The sequence below is a fragment of the Mustela nivalis genome, assembly GCF_964662115.1.
Source record: "Mustela nivalis genome assembly, chromosome: 9".
Lineage (NCBI taxonomy): Eukaryota > Metazoa > Chordata > Mammalia > Carnivora > Mustelidae > Mustela > Mustela nivalis.
Window position 1 is genome coordinate 105,985,865 of NC_139028.1, and position 23,077 is coordinate 106,008,941.

Genomic DNA, 23,077 nt, shown 5'->3' on the forward strand with positions numbered 1-23,077 from the left:
ATTCAATAATAAGGAAACAACCTAATTTAAAAATTGGCAAACAACTTGAACAGACATCTCATCAAAGAAGATATAGAGATTGCAAATAAAGCCATGAAAAGGCCATGAAAAAATGCTAACATCAGTTTTCATTAGGGAAGGAAAAGAAAACAAAACAGAAAATGAGCTTTCACTGAATGTCTATTTGAATGATTTAAAAAATCCACGATAACAACAAAAACAACAATTCATGATAATGCCTGCTGATGGCAAGGATTTAGAACAGCGAGAGTACTCATGCATTTATGATAAGAATGCAAAATTAACATTCATTCTGGAAAATGACTGGAAGTTTATTGTAAAGTTAATTATACATTTACTTACCATATACATTTACCCAAAAGTCCCACTCCTGACTATTTAATCATAAAGAAATGAAAATGTGTGTTTACACACAAAAAACTATAGACAAGGGGCACCTGGGTGGCTAAGTGGGTTAAAGCCTCTGCCTTCGGCTCAGGTCATGTTCCCTGGGTCCTGGGATGGAGCCCTGCATTGGGCTCTCTGCACAGCAGGGAGCCTGCTTCCTCCTCTCTCTCTGTCTGCCTTTCTGGTACTTGTGATCTCTGTCAAATAAATAAAATATTAAAAAAAAAAAAAAACATAAAACTACAGACAAAATATTCAGGGTAGCTTTGCTGAAAACAGCCCCAAACTGGAAACAGCATGAATGTCCTTCATCTACGGAAAGGATAAACCAACTCCAGAACCTCATACACTGGGACACAACTCAGCAATAAAAATGAAGAAACTACACTAATGTATAGAAGTGAAAGAAGCCAGACTGAAAGCCTTTACTGTCTGATTCTATTTATATGACATTCTTGGTTTTGTTTATTTCAAGTTTTATTTAAATTCTAGTTACTTAACATATAATGTAATATTTATTGCAGGAGTAGAATTTAGTGATTCATCACTTATAGATAACATACAATACTCATCACAAGTGCCCTTCTTAACCCCCATCACCTGTTTAGCCCATCCCCCATCCACCTCCCTCCATCAACCCTGAGTTTGTTCTGTATGGTTAAGAGTCTAAGAGGTTTGTTTCCCTCTCTTTCTTTCTTTCATCCCCTATGTTCATCTGTTTTATTTCTTAAATTCCACATATGAAATAATCTGGTATTTGTCTTTCTTTAACTTATTTCACTCAACATAAAACGAGTCACCTAACCTCTTCTTATCTGTTCATTACTTGATGGATATTTGGGCTTTCTCCACCATTTGGCTATTGTTGATAAAACTGCTATAAACATTAGTGAAAAGAGAAAACTATAGGGACAGAGGAAGGCTGCCTAATGATAAAGTCAGTGGGAATTGCTAACTGCAAAAAGACAACAGGTGAGAAATTTGGAGAGTGCTGGAGCTGTGCCTTAATCATGGCTATGTTATACAACTTCATGAATTTGTCAAATCTCATAGAACTTAAACTGAAAGGAGTACATTTTACTTCCTATGTAAATTTAAAATTTGTTGTATGTAAATTTAAAATAAATTTTAAAATGCACCAACTAACAAAGTCATCATTAAGATGTTACATATGCCATTTCCCTGATCCACTCTAAATAATATATTTTATCCTCATTCAACAAACAAACTTTCTTTGCTATTTCATTAAGAAACTCTTCCAAGGTCAGCCTGCATGTTTAAAAATAATTTCAGACACTGGAAAGACGTCTTTCTTGCTCCCTAGAGGTCACTTGTGTTTGTCACAGACATTCTTATGTACTGAGTCAGCAAAGCCTGTAGAAGGGGACACAGACAATAGTGAATGATGGAACAGAATAAATGTGGTTTCTATGTCACAAATATCACTAAAATATTTGCACACTAATGTTACCATGGCCCTGTATTTCAAATAGTACAACAGACTGAAGCCTGTTCAGAGAAGAGGGTAAATTATACTTCCCTGTGAGATAATTTCTAAATAGTTAGCAGACTTTATCCTAATGATGAAACGTTAGTTATAGGAATTCATCATCATGGTCATATGAATGTTCAAAGGAAAGTTAGATTGAAACATAACCATGAGCCAGTACTGATAGAAGTACTGTTAATCATAATTCTTAAAATAGTTTTCCCTACTTTGGGCTACTATTTCAAATAAGGATGAAGAATTCATATTCTTTGTAAGCCAAGTTATCAAGAATAACTTCAAATGCACAGATTTAACCACGCTTTTCAATGCCAAAATCATACAAATCACACAAAATCATACAGGAGGAGCAACAAAGCTGATGAGAAAGTGCAATCTTTTCTTTTCAAATATAAGAAATTTGTGAAGAAACTCTTTGCAAATTATCAAATGTCTGACACATGATATAATTACAAAAACATTACCTAAAGAAACATAAAAGGGGCGCCTGGGTGGCTCAGTGGGTTAAGCCGCTGCCTTCGGCTCAGGTCATGATCTCAGGGTCCTGGGATCGAGCCCCGCATCGGGCTCTCTGCTCAGCAGGGAGCCTGCTTCCTCCTCTCTCTCTCTGCCTGCCTCTCTGCCTACTTGTGATCTCTGTCTGTCAAATAAATAAATAAAATCTTTAAAAAAAAAAAAAAGTAACATAAAAATCTTTTCTTTGAAATTTCAATAGATGATTCTTAGACCTTTGTTTTTACTCACCCATTGCTACTTGGAGTATATTAAATTCTTGCAAAGTACTAATAAAATGTATTTGAGGCCACCGGGGTGGCTCAGTCAGTTCAGTGTCTGCTTTCAGCTCAGGTCATAATCCCAGGGTCCTGGGATCGAGCCCCATGTCAGGCTCCCTGCTCCGTGGGAAGACTGCTTCTCCCTCTCCCACTACCCCTGCTTGTACTCTCGCTCTCACTATCTCCCTCTCTCTCAAATAAATAAATAAATAAATAAAATATTTTTAAAATTTTAAAAAATAAAATATGTTTGTATTCACAACTGTCTATCACCTCAGTTGTTCATACATCAGATGAAGGTGCAAAGTAAAGAAAATCATCCTTTAAACACCTGAAGTGGGGGTGCCTGGGTGGCTCAGTGGGTTAAGCCACTGCCTTCAGCTCAGGTCGTGAACTCAGGGTCCTGGAATCGAGCCCCGCATCGGGCTCTGTGCTCAGCAGGGAGCCTGCTTCCTCCTCTCTCTCTCTCTGCCTGCCTCTCTGCCTACTAGTGATCTCTCTCTGTCAAATAAATAAATAAAATCTTTAAAAAAAAAATAAAATAAAAATAAAAAATAAAATAAACACCTGAAGTGTTTAATCATACCACATGCATATAAATACCCAAACCTGCATTCCTGGGAAACATTTCTTACCACTAAAGGACTTCCACACCAGCTGAAAATAAAGAGGCACTATCCCCTGCCAAACATTGTGAAACATTAATATGTAGATATTTTCTCCTTTAGAATTACATGCAGCCATACACAACGAAATATTTATATGCTTCACACAACAGAATTTCTGGGGAATGGGGAAAATAAATAGTCCAGGGCTTTTAAAATGATATCAGAAGTCTACATTTCTTTCATCTTCCTTATTTTCCACTCTTAGATATGACCTCTGCAACCTTTCAGGAATAAAGGACAATGGAAGCAAAAGAGAACCTGCTGATATGTACTCCATCCCATCATCCAGCAGTGAGTCTTCTGCTCATACTTAGCTGGAAGGGGGGCTGGGAAGTGGAGTATTGCAAATCCTCAAAGTCTGTAGTTAAGTTGGTTATAGGATAGAAGATTTAGATCGGTATGTTCTGATCCAGTCTACAGCATCTCTCACTACAGTTTCTGTGAATCTGTGGGTTCATTTCCTATTGCTATTGTCATAAATCACCACAAATAAATTGACTTATAATAGGACACATTTATTACCTTACAGCACTGTGGGTCATAGGTCCAACATGGTTATCAGTGAGCAAAAATCAAGTTGTGGACAGGGCTGCATTTCTTTCTGGAAGCTCTAGTATTGATTCCATTTTCTTGATCAATTAGATTATTGACAGAGCTCAGTTCCCAGATGTTGCAGGACTGAAGACCCTGTTGCCTTGCCATGAATTGCCAAATGTCATGCTTAGCTTCTAGAAGTCACCAGAGAAAATAGGCCACAAACTACTTTGTGACTTAAAGTGAATGTGTTAAAATATTGTATATCCCCTCTACCCTCTTTTTCATATGTCATACAATTCTTTGATAAAATTAGCTTTTTAAAAATAGTTTTTGTAAAATATAATCACTGCTACAGTCTTAGAAATAATTGGGCTTTTTTTACAAGTATTTTCTTCACAGTAACCTTATGTCCAACAAGTTGTTACTATGTTGAGAAAACAATATATGCGATCCCTTCGGAAGAGGCAATCTTTTACATAGAACAACACTCATCCGAAATGAATTTAGACAGGAATGTGTATGTTTCCTTTCTAATAAAATAATGCTGTTAATGATGTATATTTTGACATGATGTATATATTGACCCAGCTATTTTGACATGATAAAAAATATAAATCTTCAACAAATTGTACAACAAGTCATATATTGCATTCCCCATGTACTGGGTGGCCAGAACTCAATAAATAGGACTATCTAGAAGACTTGTGTAATATAAAAATCAGAAAAAGGGGAAGATATATGAGAATAAGTTCTTGGTCTCTACTTCAAAACTATGTATGCTGTCCTTACTAGCAATCATAGGCTTGTCAAAGAATTATATTTTAGGTCAGATGATCATTTATATAAAGTATGTCATAGTTTATAACTATGACTATTATACATTCATAACTTTATTTATTTGAGGGAGAGAAAGAGAAAGAGAGCATAGGAACTGGGGTCAGGAGGGACAGGAAGAGAGAGGGAGAAGCAGACTCCCTGCTGAACAGGGAGCCCAATGTGGGACTTGATCCCAGGACCCTGAGACTATCTATGACCTGAGCTGAAAGCAGGCACTTAACTGACTGAGACACCCAGGCGCCCCCTACAGTTTCTTTTTGATCAACCCCAATTAATAGAATATATAATTAAATTAATCCAACGACTAATTTTTACAGGCTACCTTATTGTGAATTAACAGAGTGGGAAGACAAGGGATAGAGATATAAAAAGAAAAATACAAAGGTCTCAAAGATTTTAAGTATAAAGGAGGTCATAATCCTATAGTTTTTAATTGGCACTGGACTCATAATGATAGAAATGTTCATTAACATTTTATTTGAATGCTAGGGAATATTTAGCTCTGTTCCATAATCCTCATTTAGATGAACAAATAGTTGGCTAGCACATTTTTGAAAAAATAAACATAAATAATGTAAAAGGAAAACAATTCCAATGTGTAAATAAGTTAGGTTTTCTTCCCTAGGTAACTCATATTGTGGAATGTGTTCTTTCAACAAAAAATAGCATTCTATTGATTGTCTTTATGAATTTGAGTATAAAATATCACACAGCTAGAGATTTCACTAAGAATTATACTGAAATACAGCCAACACTTCCATTTTTGGTGCTTTAAACTTTTCCAAATGCTTCTCCATGCCAGGTAGATATTGACATTTGTAATAGTCCTAGGAGTTCATAAAAATAGATTGTGATAATTTTATTAATTACAAACTGTTAAAGACAAGACAACAAGCTCAAAATGGAAACACTTATACCAAGCCACACATCACCAAACCAAAAAACTTAGCTCCAGTTATGGCTCTTCCAAAAAATGGAATCCAAAAGCACTCAATCAAGAAGTACATGGTTAGCATAGGTGACATGCCTGGTACCAACCTGCCATGCCCTATGAGGAAAGTAACTTTGCAACAACTAATTCCATTTTTGCCTAATGTAACTTCCTTGTTCCTGCTTCTTTCTGCTCTTAGAATCCCTTGCATTGGGTAGCTTTTCAGCACTCCTTTCTACCTATTGGATTGAATGCTCCCTGATTCATGGCCAAAAAAAAAAAAAAAAACCAAAAACCCAAACCAAGAAACAAAAAACCAGAAAACAAAAAACCCAATAAGATCTCTAAGGTTTACTTAGTTGAATTTCTGTTCTTTAACCAACTGCAATTAAAAAAAAAAAAAAAAAAGTAGCTAAAGGAATTGCTCAAGATGTTGGTAAAGAGACAATTTATTTAGTTTAATTTAAATTAAATTATCTGAACTCTTGGGATAGCACTGTTTCTGTGACATCGTGATTCCCACTTTACTAAATTTCAGAAATAAAAAAACACCAACACTACTACTATCTGTACCATTATCATCATCTTTATCATCACTATCACCACGACCACCATTGTTATCCTCATCATGGTCTTTATCATGGACATACATAAAATTCTTGTATAAAACATTAAATGAGTAGAGGTATAAACATGTGTACTTCCACGGATAAAATACAGAAATAGATAAATGTGGTACATTATGTTAGATGGTAGAGGATGTAAATGGCTGGATGAAACAAAATATAACCATGAAAGGACAGGAGTTAATATTGTTTGACAGGCCTATGTACAGTTATAGCTAAAACTACAAAACAGCATAATTTTTAAAGAACTGCTAACAGAAGTTCTCAGGGGAAGACGCACTAAGTAATCTCTTCATGCCAGTGACTGACTTGAGAATCTGGAACTGGAAGGATAGGCATTAGTGGTTCTGTTAACAGGTGCTCTCTTTCCTTGATAAAACCAGTTCAAAGGTTTAATACTTTAAGACACTTTAGAAAGGGCTGAAGGCATGAAAGTTTAGGCACACTAACGTAAATGCAAATGTGCAGACTTTGCATAATTCTGCAAGTAATTTCTTTTTGTTTTTTTGTTTTTAATTTTTTATTTTTTATAAACATATATTTTTAACCCCAGGAGTACAGGTCTGTGAATCGCCAGGTTTACACACTTCATAGCACTCACCATAGCACATACCCTCCCCAATGTCCATAACCCCACCCCGCTTCTCCCAATCCCCCTCGCCCCAGCAACCCTCATATGATCTCCCTGATATGAGGAAGAGGAGATGCAACATGGGGGCTTAAGTAGGTAGGGGAAGAATAAATGAAACCAGATGGAATTGGGAGGGAGACAAATCATAAGTGACTCTTAATCTGCAAGTAATTTCTAACTCATTCCTTCAATTTCAAACTCACAGATATTTTATTTTCAAAATATGAATTGGTACGGGAGTAACTGTTTAGAGTACCAGAAAAGAAGAGGTGAAATAATTCAAAACAAATTATTTTGGCGGCTATATTGTTAAGTTAAACATAGAAGAATGTTATTAGGAAGAAAGCTAAGTAAATGTAAGACTTTCTTTCGATATTATAATTGGAGTAATTCCACATGGCTGCATGGTAGCTTAAATAAATGTGCTTTCAATGTCGATTGGTGCGCTGAAATCTCTGAATTTTGGCAGGAATCTGAGGCATGTCACAGCAATATTCACTTACCCATTAATTTATTTAATCATTCATTCAAAAAAAATTTGTTATTTAACTGCTATTTCCAGTCTCTGGTTATAGAATCATAAAATGTTAATAAATACCAGTGTGAAGATTTAGGAAATTATTTAGGTAAGCAATCATATATTTTTAGTATAATCAAGCCAAAAATTCTAACATATTGAGTTATTTTTATATGAATTTGATTTATATTCTAATTGCATATGAAATGTGTGCATTACTATTTTAATCATGAGGTATGATTTTTTTTTTTTTTAATGTTTTGTTAGTCACCATATAGTGGTAATATATAGGGGTTATTCTTTAGGTTTGGAGCACTGAAGACAGATTAATTTGCCTGGTCTGTCTCCAAGCACAAGAAGTTGTAGGTTGGTGTTTAGAAGTATCTAGAAGTACATCTTAAGCTGGAAGCAGTTAAGTTCTTAAAGAGGAATGCAGAGATTTAAAATGTTTCTCTGAGACATGCGTGGCAAGCAGCTAAAGCACTTACAATTAAACTCATCACTTTTTGAGTAACTGTCTTTTCAGGGCTGCAATCACATCCTTGTTCCTGAGGCTGTATATCATAGGGTTAAACATCGGAGTCACTATGGTGTAGAAAAGAGAGAGCAGTTTGTCAAGTCCTGCCGTATGATTGGATTTGGGCCTTAAGTAGGTGATGGAAGCCGACCCAAAGAACAAAAGCACCACCAGCAGGTGGGAAGAACACGTGGAGAAGGCTTTGGCCCGTCCGCCAGCGGTTGGCAAACTCAGAATGGTGGAAATGATTTTGCTGTAAGAGGCAAGAATCAACATAAAAGGAACTGTGACAAACAACATAGCTACTACATAGACGGCTGCCTCGTGCACCCAAGTATCCCCACATGCAAGCTTGAGGATGGGGGGTATGTCGCAGAAGAAGTGGTTAATGTGGTTGGAATTACAGAAATGTAGAGAGAAAATCTGACATGTTTGTCCTATCTGGACTGGGATTCCACCGATCCAGGCACCGGCAGCCAGCTGGAGGCACAACTCGTGGTTCATGACTAGAGGGTAGTGCAGAGGGTTACAAATGGCCACATAGCGGTCATAGGCCATCACTGCCAGCAGGAAACATTCAGTGGCTCCGAGCATAAGGAAGAAGCACATTTGAGTGGCACAGCCCAGCCTGGAAATGCTTCTATCCTGAGTCCAAAGGTTCACCAGAATCCTGGGGAGAGTGACAGACACATAACAGATTTCCAAGGAGGAAAAATTTGCCAGGAAAAAATACATGGGTGTCTCTAGTGCAGCGTCAAGCCTGGTTATTATTATTATGAGGCTATTTCCAATTAGGACAATAACATAAATGATGGAGAACACCCCAAATAGTAACCCTTGCAGGTTTGGAAGGTCGGAAAATCCCAAGAGGACAAATTCTGTTATTGTGGAAGCATTGTCTTCTGTTCTCATGTCTTCACACGTCATCTGTGGGAATAATTGAATCAAAAGTCCAAGTTACCCTGATTTCTTTGGTTCTTTTCTTCTTATACATAAACAGGATGGCATGCCTCCCAATTCTTTCCCATTCCCTATTAAAAAAGAAATCTATAACTGCCAGGGCTCTAAAATTGTGATGAAGTACATTTTTCATTACTGTTAAATGCATTTGTAAGAAAAAGAAATCCCCATCGCGTTTTATTTCTGCTATGAATTGTCAGGTTTCGTTGCCTCTGAAGATAAGTGCCTGTCATTTTGCTGTCCATCTGAACACTCAAAATTGCAAAATCTGAGTTTATGTTCAACTGTGACAAGGATTCCATTGTTTCACCAGCCATGCTTTCTCCCCACCTGTCAATTCTGTTTTCTATTATTATTAATTCAAAATTTATTTCATTGTACAAGTAAATAATTTGTAAGCCACCTAAATTGGCTTGACTGCTGAATATGTTCATTTTTTAAAGTAATGGGCTTCTCTAGTATTGCTACGTCTCTTTAAGCTTCAACATTCTGCATACTGAGGCTATTTTACTATAAAATGAAATTGATGAGCTAAACACTAAATGTTATGGGGTGTTCTTCAATCTTTAAAACTCTATTTCAGTGTAAGAGCCATGAAATCAAGTCATTTTTTTTTCAGGTTTTGCAAAAGGGTGAAGAGGAAGTTTAAGATGGTCTATGTCCTGAAATACTCAACAGGTTAAGAAGCAGGTTCATCTAGCATTTATGTTTAAGAAATCCATCTCAATTACAATGTACACACCATATATAAGAAATATCAACCAAAACTCATCTCCGAGATATTCTTAAATTACCCAGATCCTCAATAATTGATATTCTGCTGACCCCACTTAACCCATTCAGTCTTTTCCTTGCACACGTGTGTGTCTATGTTTATGCACATGAGTATACCTAAGTGTATATCCCATCTCTATTATGCACTATTCTCATTGTCATAACTAGATCAGAAATATATTTTCATATCCTCTACATCTTTCTAAGCACTGCATAGTATATTTGTTCTGCAAAATTTGGAAAAAATTACAAATGAGCCAAATGGTTGTTTCTTTGGAATAGTCTTACATCCTTACACAGTCATGTAAGCATGGGTTCCTAACCTGAAAGGCATACCTCCCCTGCCTTTTTCCCTCCTGGTGTAGATCAAGCATGTCTTCTCTGGTGTGCGTGTGTGTATGTGTGTCTGTGTGTCTGTGTGTGAATTATACTCTTTTCATTCACTCTTGCAGAAGTAGTAATTTGCTTCATTGTTTTCAGTATGTCCTAGATAACTTCCATATTATGAGTTAACTAATTTGAAAACCCATAGAGACTTACTCACTACAAAGGAAAGATATACCTCTAACCATAGTCAAAGGGTGTTAAATATGGACAGTGGTCACAATTTCAACTACAAAAAAGTAGACAGAAATGGGGCAGGAACAACAGTCCATGCAAAACTTGAACATCCTGAAGATTTTCTGTGGCTGAGAAAAGGGAAACTAAATGACAATTTCTTTTACAATTTATAATATTCCAAACTACATACTAAATAAAGATATTTAAACCTTGTCCCACTAATATAAAATTCATCCAATGGAAATTTGATTACAGGGAATGTGAAAATGCTATAACTAGGTCCTAAGATGGTCAGAAATTATTAGCTGATTTTTGATGTACAAGGCTACGCAACGAAGGCTGCTTTTTACTACAACAGCATACATACTTTTAACCATGTTTTATTCACTTATTTAATTCAACAGAGTCCATATTTGGACAATTATTCAAAATGCTTGTTGAATGAATCACTGCATCTTTTAGACTAACATGCCTCATACCCCCACGTTTGGTGAGTAAACCATTGGTCTCAGAAACTGCTGTTCTCTTTATTCTCAGTGTTGGATCTGTTCTTCGTGTAAGCTCTTCTCTCATTCTTTGGTCTTCTCTACATTTGTCTTTGCTGTTCAAGTGGGGTGGTGCGCTTGAAAGGCAAACTGAAACTAAGATGCCAACAAACAATTAACAAGGAGAAGCAACAGCAAAACTTGCAATCAAGAATATAATGTTCTAGGGGTTCTTAGGTGGCTCCCTCATTTAAGTATCCAACTCGATGTTGGCTCAGGTCATGATCTGGGGTTTTGGAATCAAGTCCGCAGGCCCTGTGCTCAGCACAGAATCTGTTGGAGAGTCTTTCCCTCTCCCTGACCTTTTGTTCTTACCCCCAATGCTCTCTCTCTAAAAAATCATTTTTCTTTTTAAAGAATATAGCATTCTACATTTACTGAACTTTTTTTCTTGATTTCATCTTTTTATTTATAAAATGGAAGTCAATGAGTTCTCACTGTATAGCCATTTTTAAAGTTAGAAAAGATATAATAATTAGTAACTAATATTTAATAACAATTAAAAACAAATATTCAAAAGCTAACTGAATCATGTGCTTTCCTTCTAAACATATCCTTACCAAAAAAAAAAAAAAAAAAAGTCCTTGAATCTTGTAGCATAGTCCCTGTTTCTCTGATCTGGAAAATTTTAGATGCTCTATTTATACAACTCGGAAAGAAAACCATTATATAATGCAGGTAAATGTAGTGAATTCTGTTTTTATTATAATATTTTCTGTTTGTTTCTCTGGTCTTCCCAATGAAACAATCATCTATTTATTTTTTTAATGTGGAGATTGGGATGCCAATGGCAACTATCAATGTGATGTATAAAATGGTTATATTCATATAAAATCAAATTGAAGACAAGAAAAAAAAGTCAGAATTTGGTGACTGCAATTCAGAAAGCCTTCCCTTTAGATGTGTCTAAAGACAGAAATGAAAACATGCCCATATCTCTTTACCATCTTCAGGCTGATTTATCATGGAAACTAACTCTTCACAAGCAAAGAATATCTTTGGTTTTAGTAGGATCAAACCCATTTCTATAAGGTCCATTAACTATCTTGCTCCTTAGTTATATGTAATTAAATTTTCAGGAGACGCGTTCTCCAGATTTAATACATGCAAACTACTTAAATGCATGCTTAACACACAGTTGTTACACTCATTAGCACCAAAGACCATGACAGTGATGGTTATGTTGATGATAATGCAGATGTCAGCAATCTCTGATATATTGGTCCATTACACTACAAAATACCTGGTACTTTTGCTTATGTTATAATAACAAGTCAGAAAAATTAAAAGGCTTTCTGAATCAGTGTTTTGAAGTCAAACCAGAATAACCATGATGACAAAGGATTACTTTTTAAATTTTCTGTAAATAAGCATTCTTTGCTAATGCCGAAAAAATATGGTTCTTAGTAAACTCAATTTGGTATTAGACAAAAATTCATGCTTACCTGTTTTGAGTGAGGTTAAATTGAGATTAAATATAATGCTTACCTTTATTGATTGAGCATGAGAACTATATTTTTGACAGGAAATTTACTTTTATTTGAAACAGAAGTTAACCACTTTCTAAAATATGTTCCACTGTGTAACACCTAGTGCTCTTTAAAAGGAAATATTCTTTTCCCTTGGGATCAGGTCCTTTTCTGTGTCACTTTCTAATTGAACTAAACCGTTCTGCCTGCTACTCGAGGAATTTGGTAAATAACCAAAACCGCATTTGGCCATGCCACTCCTTCCCTAAATTCTTTACTCTCTTACTTTTTTTGTGTGATCATTGAGAAATGTAAGTGTTGTTAAATCAGAAATTTACAATTACATATGACTTACCATGTAAACTAAGACATTCCAATAAAGATGCAAATGCACAGTGTCTTACATTAAAGAGAAGTTTACTTCTCCATCATTAAGAATTCAGAGGTAAGAAGTCTAGGGCTGTTGGGACAGTTCTGTCACCTTCAGTGTGAGTCTGCCATCTTCATGCCCACATCAGCCAGGTAGCATCATCATCTCCCAAAGGACCGAAAGGGGGGAGAGGGGTTAAAGGGGAGCACTCACTTACTCCTGGTTAGACTTGCAAACTAGAAGGAACAGTATGCAGAATTTCCAGGCATAATCCCTTATGTCAAATTTAGTCATAAGACTTTTCCTCCCTGAGCTGGAAGAAAAGCTAAAAAATATTTCTCTAGGTTTTACTATGCGGCCAGCTAAGACTCTATGACTATCATTAATCCCCTTCAATTTTCCAAACCTAAAATCCCAACGAGTTCTGGCATCCAGTTCTCCAAGGATATCTTCAGGTCAACTGGGGCTTTTTGCAATGTATAATTATAAAATAAAAGAATAATTTTCTGTAAGACCCCCTACACCCCTACAAAAAAACACACATAGACCCACATTCACAGAATACAATGGAGGGAATATTAGTTCTAAATAAGGAAGCAGGAGATTTATATGTCCATGAAGATTAATGAACAAAGAGACAGAGAACAGATTTTGGAAACATCATGGACAGTGCTTTGAAAAGCTCTCATTTTCAAGGGTTATATATTTATTCACCAATTTTTAGTCATTTATTTTATTTTAATTTTAGCTATAAAATATATGCATAGCATAAAGTCACTGTGGTTTTAGTTTGCATCTTAATAATGGCTAATAATGATGAGCATCTTTCACATGATTATTTGACTTTTGAATATCCCCGTTAGCAAAATACATATTCAGATTTTTGCACATTTGTTAATTAGGCTGTTGTTATTGAGTTTTGGGGGTTCTTTGTATATTCTATATGCTTTTATGGGGAAGTGTGATGGGCAAGTTTTTCCACCATTTTCTGAACATGTCAATTTCTGAGAAGTCCAATTTGCAAACTTTTATTTAATGGATTGTGGGTTTGTTTGTTTTTATAAGATATTTAAGATCTTAATCCCAGGTCACAAAGATTTTCTCTTATGTTTTCTTCTGATTATTGTATAGTTTAACATTCTATGTTTATTTTATTTTTTTAAAGATTTTATTTATTTGAGAGAGAAAGAGAAAGAGAGATAGCAACAGAGAGAACACGAGCAAGGGGAAGAAGGAGAAGCAGGCTTCCCACTGAGCAGGGAGCCCAGCGCAAGGCTAGATCCCAAGACCCTGGGACCATGACTTGATCTGAAGGCAGATGCATAACCAACTGTAGGCAGAGCCACCCAGGCACCCCAGCATTCTGTGTTTAAATCTGTGATCCATCTTGAATTAATTATGGTAGAAGGCATGAATTTGAGGTTTAGGTATTTTAGATGGATGCTCAATTTTTCTAGTTCGTTTGTTAAAACAACTCTTTCTTCCACTGAAAGCTGTTTCGCATTTTTATCAAAAATCAATTGCCCAGACTTCCATACACTAACTCAAATATGCAAAAATCAAAAGGGTGCATTAGTTACATGTGATTACATAGATAATTATATAATACATATAATTACATGGATAATCGTAAAACAATAAAAAATTATATTTGTTCCCTATTTTTCCTTTTAAACATTTAGGAACAATATTTAAAACAACAGTTTAAAAACAATGATTAAAAACCATATTTTTTGGCGCACATCTGACATCCTAAAAAAGAAACATTATTACAAAGGATGGCATGAATTGTCAGGGATTTGGAAGGAATATGATTGAAAATTGATGAGAAGGAGATCTGAGGATGAGGTATATGAATGGACTTCTCTGAACATGCGAAAAAAAATAGAGTGAAGACCTATGTGTTACACTGAATGCTTATCAATGAGTGGTTTTAGCCAGAGAAGAATTTTAATAATCAAGTGGACAGGGTAAACCTTTCTGGGGTTACTATTCAGCCTCTTTGCCAACTACAGCAGTCATTGCACAATGGGTTCATGAACAGAGTGGACTTGGGGGATGGACAGGGTTATACATGTGCTCGGCCACATGGATTTCCACTCACCACGCCTGATCTGATTAGAGCCCCTTCTTTGTGTCCAAATGCCAGTAGCAGAGAGTAGCACTGATACTCACAAACCCATGGACACACACACACACACACACACACACAGATTTATTTCAGGAAATTGGCTATGAGATTGTTGGGGCTGGAAACTCTAACATGTATAGGGTAAGCTAGCCTCTTACAATCTCAGAAGGAAGCTGTCTTGAGGAAGAATTTCTTCTTTCTCAGGGAAACCTCAGTCTTGCTTTTAAGGATGTGCAACTGATGGGATGAGGCTCATGTATGAAGCATGATCTTCTTAAAATCAGGTTTTTAAAAAAAACATTTATTTATTTATTTATTTATTTATTTATTTATTTATCTGAGAGAGAGAGAGAAAGCTCAACAGTCGGGAGGGTCAGAGGGAGAAGCAGACTCCTCACTGAGCAGGGACCCCAATGCGGGACGCAACCATGGGACTCCAGGATCATGACCTGAGCTGAAGGGAGATGTTAACCAACTGAACTACCCAGGCATCCAAAATCAATTTACTTTAGATGTTAACCACATGTATAAAGCACCCTCAGAACAATGCCTAGATTATTGTTTGACCGAATACCTAGGCTTTATAGACTAGACATGTTGACATAAAGAACTCTCTCTCACAGCCTATCCCTGGCCAACTTGGCAACCACAAAAATTTCTTTAAGTCAGACTTAATCGACAAATAAAGGCAAATAAAGACATAATTCTACCTAACCTGATACAAGTAGTCTGCCTACAACCCCAAACATGCTTACTCTTTTGCCAGAAAAGAAAAAGATGCAAAGTCCTTTGGCGATGTTAACTGTGGTTCTTGATATTTTGATATATTCATAACAAAATGAGGAAAGAAGAGACTCATAATAATTATAGTTCTTATTTCTGAAAATAATCATGGGTCATCATTACTATTTATAACGATCTTCTTTTGATCCAAAGCTTTATTCTGAATGGTCTAGGCTGTAAGTAGCTCTGCTTCAATTTGCTTATTGCAATTTTCCACTGAATTTAATAATTTCCTTTGAAGTTAATAACAAGGTAGATCTTCTATATATCTAACAAATATGCATATATACATATATGTAAATGTATATATTATATATAACATATATAATATGATGTAAACAGAGTGTATACATTATTGTCTAGAGTAAGGAAGACAATATAGTTGTGGTACAGGGGTAGACATGAGATTGATGGAATTTAAGACAGTTTGAAAATTATCCCACACAAATACAACCAACGGGTTTTTTGGCAATGCTTAAAACCATTCAATTGAAAAATATATTGTTTCATAAAATGGTGTTGAAAAATTATACATGCAAAACCAAACACATATGCATGCACACACAGAGGAATTGAAACTCTACATAAATGTCAATCCTTATACAGAAATTAACACAAAATTGATACAGTGAGAGATGGAAGTGGTGGTGATACTAGTGAAATGAGGTTGTCTGTATTTTGATTGTTTCAGGGTTAAATATATTTTTCTCTCCACCTTCTATATGTTTGAAATTTTACATGATTTAAAAGAAAACGAAAGAGTCACACTTGGGATCTTTCATCCTTAAGAAACATAAATTCTTTGTCTATTTGAACATTTAACATGCTTCTTTTATAATTCACAGTTCCCTGGGGTGTCTGGGTGGCTCAGTGGTTAAGCATTTACCTCCGGCTCAGGTCCTGATCCTAGGAGGCTCAGGTCATGATCCCAGGATCCTGGGATAGAGCCCTGCATGGGCTCTGAGCTTGCTTCTGCCTCTCCCACTCCCCCTGCTTGTGTTCCCTCTCTTGCTCTGTCTCTTTGCCAAATAAATAAATAAAATCTTTTAAAAAATTAATAATAATTCACAATTCCCTGAAATCCTGGTTGTAATTTTTTCACAAATACTTTTGACTTTATAAATTCTTCCACTTATAATCTATCTTTAATTTCTCCACATGAGTACTTTATGTATATATAACAAATTAGGGACAATTATAAAGGTTAGGAGAGCATCTATAAATGTAAAGATCAAGAGAACACCTGTGAATCCATGGTCAAATAAAGATATTTATTAAAAACTCCAAAGAATACCTAACTAGTCAAAAACATTTATTTACTAGAGATAGTTTTAAAAAAAAAGTATGAGAGATGAAATGTTTGAAAGAACTGTAGAATAAGACATCTCTGAGAAGAAATGCTACTGACAGAGATATATTTGGTGATTTCCCAAAATGTTTGAATGGCGAATATAATGAGTTAAATCAATTAAATGGTGATTTGGGAGAGGACACATTCCCACAAGGCAGAAAGATACTTTTTAAAGAGCACTATTTGCTTTGAAAGAAAAGTATTGGTTAGGTATTTGCAACTCCTAATATTCAAATAGTTTAAAATTTAATTTCAATAGAATGGCATTTAATGTTCTAGAATCACATTTTCAAGAGAACCACATTTAAAACAGTCTGTATCAAAGAAAGAAATAATTTCATTTGAGTTCATAAAGGTAAGTATAATCTTTTTCATCAAAGGCCTTATTTGCATTTTAGTTTGGTTTTCTGAGCTATTGTATCTTCAGTATCAAAAATCAGAATGTCTAAATATTTATAGAATATTAAGGGAATAATCGAATGAAGTTAAGTTAAAACTGTATTTCATGCCACATCTATACTTTTTCTTTCTTTTTTTCCTTTGAGGAGATCAGAGAGACAAATGATAAAAGCATTTAAAATGTCCCACTTTGAAAGGTAGCATTATTCATAATGTAACAAAACTGATTGAACAATTGGGGCAGTTTTAAAGAAAATTATTGTAATACAGTAATTCTTAGTAAGAATTCTAATATAGCAAAATTAGTAAGGTGGTAGCTGGGTATTTTAAATATAAATCTGTACCCTGCCATCAATGAAATAAATTATTATTTCTAAGGAAACACTGTCATGAAATCTGAAACTTTAGGTCATTAAAAAATTATTGAGGGGTACGTGGGTGGCTCAGTCAGTTAAGCATCTGCCATTGGCTCAGGTCATGATCCCGGAGTCCTGGGATTGAGTGGGGAGTCTGCTTCTCCCTTTCCCTCTGAATCCCACCCCACTCGTGCTCTCTCTCTTTCTCAAAGAAATAAATAAAATCTTTAAAAATAGATTGATATTAGCTTTATTCTGATTAAAAAAAAAAATACTACAGACCAGAACTGCAAATGTAACTGCCTGTCTTTGTCCTTATCCAAGGGGATTTAGAGTTCTGAGGTCATTAGCTAGATAAAGCAGAAATTTTCCTGTGTCCCTGAGAAAAAACAGTCTGATTGCAATGAAATTGCATCTATTAAATGCACAAAAGAATCAAGCCTCTGTTTACCTTTCAGCTTGAAGGGCTTTGGAGAAAGACTGAACGTAGTGTTAATTTCAGAGTAGAACATGACCTTCTCGGTCTCTAGGCATAATGAAGGAACACATACATGCCATCAGACAATGCTTGTAGTACAATCTCCTCTCCAGTTCTAGGTGTGAATTTAGTGGATTAAAAATATTGGAAACCATATATTACTAATCATTAAGGTTAAATATTAGTTATGAAAATGCTTAGAAGAAACTTCCGGTTGGGACTTTTCCATCCCCTGCTTCCTCCTTCCTTCCTTCCCCTCTGCCTTCTTTTCTCCCTTCCTTCCTGTTGCTTGAACGTCTTCTGGTTCCTGATTCATTTATTCCTTAAGAGTCATTTGAGAAAATAAAAGGTGTACCGCTTTATGGAAGATATGGGTAAAACCATCTTTGAATTGCAAAACATTATAATTTCACTGGAAAATTTTGGAGATTAGACAAAATCACGAAAGGTATAAAATCCGTCATATTTAAATATGAAATCATGTCAGTAAAAACTGCCAAACAGAATCTGAAATATATAGTGGAATTAGAATAGGGTTTACACTCTGGGACTGCTGGATATCTGCACTGATTCTAACTCAGTTGTCTTCAATTTACTTCAATTTAATTTCAATTAAAAACTTGAAGATTCTGGCGTCTGGGTAGCTCAATGTGTTAAAGCCTTTGCCTTTGGTGCAGGTCATGATCTCAGGGCCCTGGGATCGAGCCCCCCCATTGGGGCTTTCTGCTCAGCAGGGAACCGGCTTCCTCCCTCGCTCTCTGCCTGCCTCTCTGCCTGCTTGTGATCTCTGTCTGTCAAATAAATAAATAAAATATTTTAAAAAACTGAAGATTCATTTATAAACCCTGCACTATATCTGATCAATATATGATATCTTTCAATATTTTAGTAAATCTGCTTATGAGTGGCATTATGGAATAAGCTGAAAATTAACAAATTCATAGAAAAATGCTACCTAATATTATATTAAGGAAAGCTTTTATGATATTATAATATTTAGGGAGGGAATTAGAAACTGTGTAGACACGGATGATTCTGATTCCTACATTTCAACAGTCTTTATTGTGTAACTCTATGTTTATAATGTATGTGAAATTAAAAAAAAAAATATTTATCATTACTTCTTATTCAAAACTTGCATCAAACCTCATTTGAGCCCATGAGTGACTTCGTAAGTTGTAGATTATTTGTTTCCAATTTATTTTCCAGTTATTTGTTAATTCTACTTTGTTCTCTTTTTCCAAAGTGGTTACTGGTTAAAATACTAGAGAAGACTAAAGACAGGACTACTGTGTGACGGGTGAGAGAGAGATGAATACAAACACAGTATGAATACAAACACAGTATCCCACACCCACCACTGGTGGAGTGTCTAGTGCTTGCCAGTTAGTAATGGGAGTTTTTATCCATTTATGAATGAAACACATGTTGAGTGGTTTATGTGCATTAAGTACCCAGGAAGGATATTTTATGGTCTCCTGGTTTTACATGTTGTAATAAAAGTAATTTGGACTTTTACTTGCACCGAAGCCTGAATTCAAACCTCAATAATCCCATTTATTTGCTGTGATCTTGGTTGGTTCATAGAATATTTAAAGTTGAAGTTACCTTACAAGTGAAATGGTGATAGAATTACCTCCCAGCACGATTGTGAGGATCGAGTAAGACAGTGCCTGTGAATGCACCTACCACAGCATTGAATCCCTGCTCCCGGAGTTACCTGCTTACATGCAGTCCCCAGATACTGGAATACATGCACAGCCTTTGCACAGTACCATAGGAATGATCCATCATTCCAGAACTTTCCATTATTTGAGTACTAGGTGAATTAAACTATAAGAGAATTCAACAAGGTTCTCTTGGTACACTTGGGAAGGAGTTGGATTGTCTAGGAGAACCTGCTAAAGGAACTGGGACCTCTGCATAACTTATAGAATACTTTATGAAATAGGATGGAAATAGGCAAAATGAACATAGGATCAGATAGGAAGGGCAACCTTCTGCTTGGACACTTTAAAAAAGAAAACCCTTTCAGATTTTTATCCCTTTGACTTAAGTCTTGAATGAAAAACATGATTATTCACCTCAGGAATTAACATTTAAATGCAGTATTTGCAATTTGGTAAATATCTCTTTACCTATTAAGAGCCACTTTTGAATGACTTCTTCCAGTTGAAATAAACTATTATAAAACAAACAAACAAACAAAATCACAAAGATCACCCAGGAAATTACTTTCTTCAGCTCATTTCTTAAAATTTAATGATATATGTCACAAAAAATATTTGAGACAGCTTAAATCCAAATGTAAATAGATAGAAATATTTTAAAAGAAATAACGAGAGAGAGGAATTGATGGAAAAGGTCATTCTAAGCAAAATTGTCCAATGGCTTGCTATAAATATTATTTCTATTAATGTGATTCCAATTAGACTTTGATATTGCTATCATCAAAGCTGATAGCAAAATACAGCATTACTCATTATCAATAATAAGAAAATATACCATTTTTCAGCAGACCTAATCCCTGACAATGTTTTCTGGTAGATAATAGTGAAAGAATGAACATTTTTTTTTAAATCACAGTTTAACATCAAATGCAAATGTTTCCCTAGGAATCATTGCTAGGGACTTGTCCATTTTTAAAGTGCAGTGCTCTTATTTTATAGTTAAGCAAGCTACAACTCGAGCAGATAAAGTGACTTCACATCTCGAATTCTTTATTTTCACAGATGATACCCGGAGACCAGACGGGAGAAGGAAATTTATCTTCAGTCGTGGAGTTTGTCCTCCTAGGGTTTTCTGACCTTCCAAACTTCCAGGGACTTCTATTTGGAATTTTCTTTCTCATCTACATATTCATCTTAACAGGAAATGGTCTTATCATACTAATTACGAGGGTGGACTCTGTTCTTCAAACACCCATGTATTTCTTTCTTGCAAATTTTTCCTCCTTGGAAATCTGTTATGTGTCTGTCACTCTCCCCAGGATTCTGGTGAACCTTTGGACTCAGGATAGAAGCATTTCCAGGCTGGGCTGTGCCACTCAAATGTGCTTCTTCCTTGTGCTCGGAGCCACTGAATGTTTCCTGCTGGCAGTGATGGCCTATGACCGCTATGTGGCCATTTGTAACCCTCTGCACTACCCTCTAGTCATGAACCACGAGTTGTGCCTCCAGCTGGCTGCCGGTGCCTGGATCGGTGGAATCCCAGTCCAGATAGGACAAACGTGTCAGGTGTTCTCCCTGCCTTTTTGCAGTTCTAATCAAATCAATCACTTCTTCTGTGACATCCCCCCGTTGATCAAGCTGGCCTGTGGGGACACTTCACTTAATGAGATATGTGTCTATTTAGTCATTATATTATTTGCCATGATTCCTTTTCTACTTATACTAGGCTCTTATGTGAAAATTATTTCCACCATCCTGAAGTTTCCCTCAGCCAGGGGCCGGTCTAAAGCCTTCTCCACGTGTTCTTCCCATCTCATTGTGGTGCTTTTGTTCTTTGGGTCGGCTTCCATCACCTACTTAAGACCCAAATCTAGTCATTCTGCAGGAACTGACAAACTGCTCTCTCTTTTCTACACCATAGTGACTCCGATGTTTAACCCCATGATATACAGCCTCAGGAACAAGGACGTGATTGCAGCCCTGAAAAAATTATTACTCAAGAAAAGAGTGTGAGCATCTTACAGATCACTTTTTTAAATAAATTTTTCTCATGGTTATCACAGAAATATAATTTAATGTCTCTCTATTCATGTTCACGATGGCAATGTTCAGAATTACTATGTAATCCTTTGCAGTTATGTATTTGAGAGTTCTGGCCTGAAGTCACTTGTGGCTTCTTCTTTAACAAGACAATTAATCAATTCTCAAATATTCTATTCTTTTTTTTTTTTTTAAAGATTTTATTTATTTATTTGACAGAGAGAGATCACAGGTAGGAAGAGAGGCAGGCAGAGAGAGAGAGGAGGAAGCAGGCTTCCTGCTGAGCAGAGAGCCCGATGTGGGACTCGATCCCAGGACCCTGAGATCATGACCTGAGCCGAAGGCAGCGACTTAACCCACTGAGCCACCCAGGGGCCCCAAATATTCTATTTTTTAAGACAATTTTTTTCCACAGCATATTATAATTTACCTACCTTTAAAATTTTTAGATAATTTCAGCTGTTAGAATTGTTTTTAAAAAAGTGTGGAAGAAATAGGGCTGACCTTTCCTATTTGTCAAATATTTACAAATATCATGCTGTAATTCCCACCTGTATCTATGACCCATTCATTTCTTTGTGATAGGTTTACACTAGATATGTGTTGAGGAAGTGAACACAAGACAAATTATATATCACATTTTAAATTGTAAACAGAAATTAAAAGCAAAATGAAAATCTTTAATTATATACACTTTCTCAGTATTAGTTAAGAAAATGTTTCCATGTGTATCCAGAGAAAGTCCAACATCTGACTTGGCCCTATCACTTTGTTTTAAATATTGTTCATGGTGGGTGGGGGAACAGAGTAACTGTGTGATGGGCATTAAGGAGAAAACTTGATGAGAGGAGCACTGGTGTTTCACGCAACTGATGAATCACTGAACTCTACCTCTGAAACTAGTAATGCACTATACGTTAATTAACTGACCAAAATAAAATAAAATAAAATAATTTCATCATTGTGCTTTATACCTGTTTCTGAAATGTATTTCTAACTTCTCAGAATTCTTTGCTACCGCTTACTTGAATTATCAAAGTTGCAGTGAAAAATAAATCTACGACTTTTTTTTAAAAGTGAGCCACCCAGGCACCCCAGTTTATGACTTTTTTCACATTTAATTTAAAGAACCCATTTGAAACTGTAAAGGGGAGAAAACAAGAAGCAAAGTTTCATACACAATTACTTAATATCACAAATAGTAATATGTACATATCGAAGATGCCCAACATGTCTTC

The 23,077-nt window shown here is 35.7% G+C and overlaps 2 protein-coding genes across 2 annotated transcripts in view; one reads left to right on the forward strand and one right to left on the reverse strand.

Moving 5' to 3' along the window:
• Positions 1-19,844, reverse strand: part of LOC309840373 (uncharacterized protein) — a gene marked incomplete at its 3' end in the record, with an annotated part of 31,920 nt that extends 12,076 nt beyond the window's left edge. Inside the window, exons 1-4 of the mRNA XM_082682426.1 lie at positions 19,766-19,844; positions 7,939-8,879; positions 7,122-7,161; positions 6,235-6,319 (exon numbers count right to left, since the gene is read on the reverse strand). Coding sequence (XP_082538552.1) covers positions 6,235-6,319; positions 7,122-7,161; positions 7,939-8,879 — 1,066 coding nt within the window. The 5' untranslated portion in view covers positions 19,766-19,844. The remainder of the gene's footprint in view (positions 1-6,234; positions 6,320-7,121; positions 7,162-7,938; positions 8,880-19,765) is intronic.
• Positions 19,845-20,849: 1,005 nt separating this feature from the next.
• LOC309873009 (olfactory receptor 10AG1-like) lies at positions 20,850-21,812 on the forward strand (the record flags this gene model as incomplete). Its single annotated transcript, XM_082747980.1, has 1 exon — positions 20,850-21,812. A coding segment is annotated over one exon (963 nt), but the record flags the coding sequence as incomplete, so codon positions are not given.
• Positions 21,813-23,077: the final 1,265 nt, after the last annotated feature.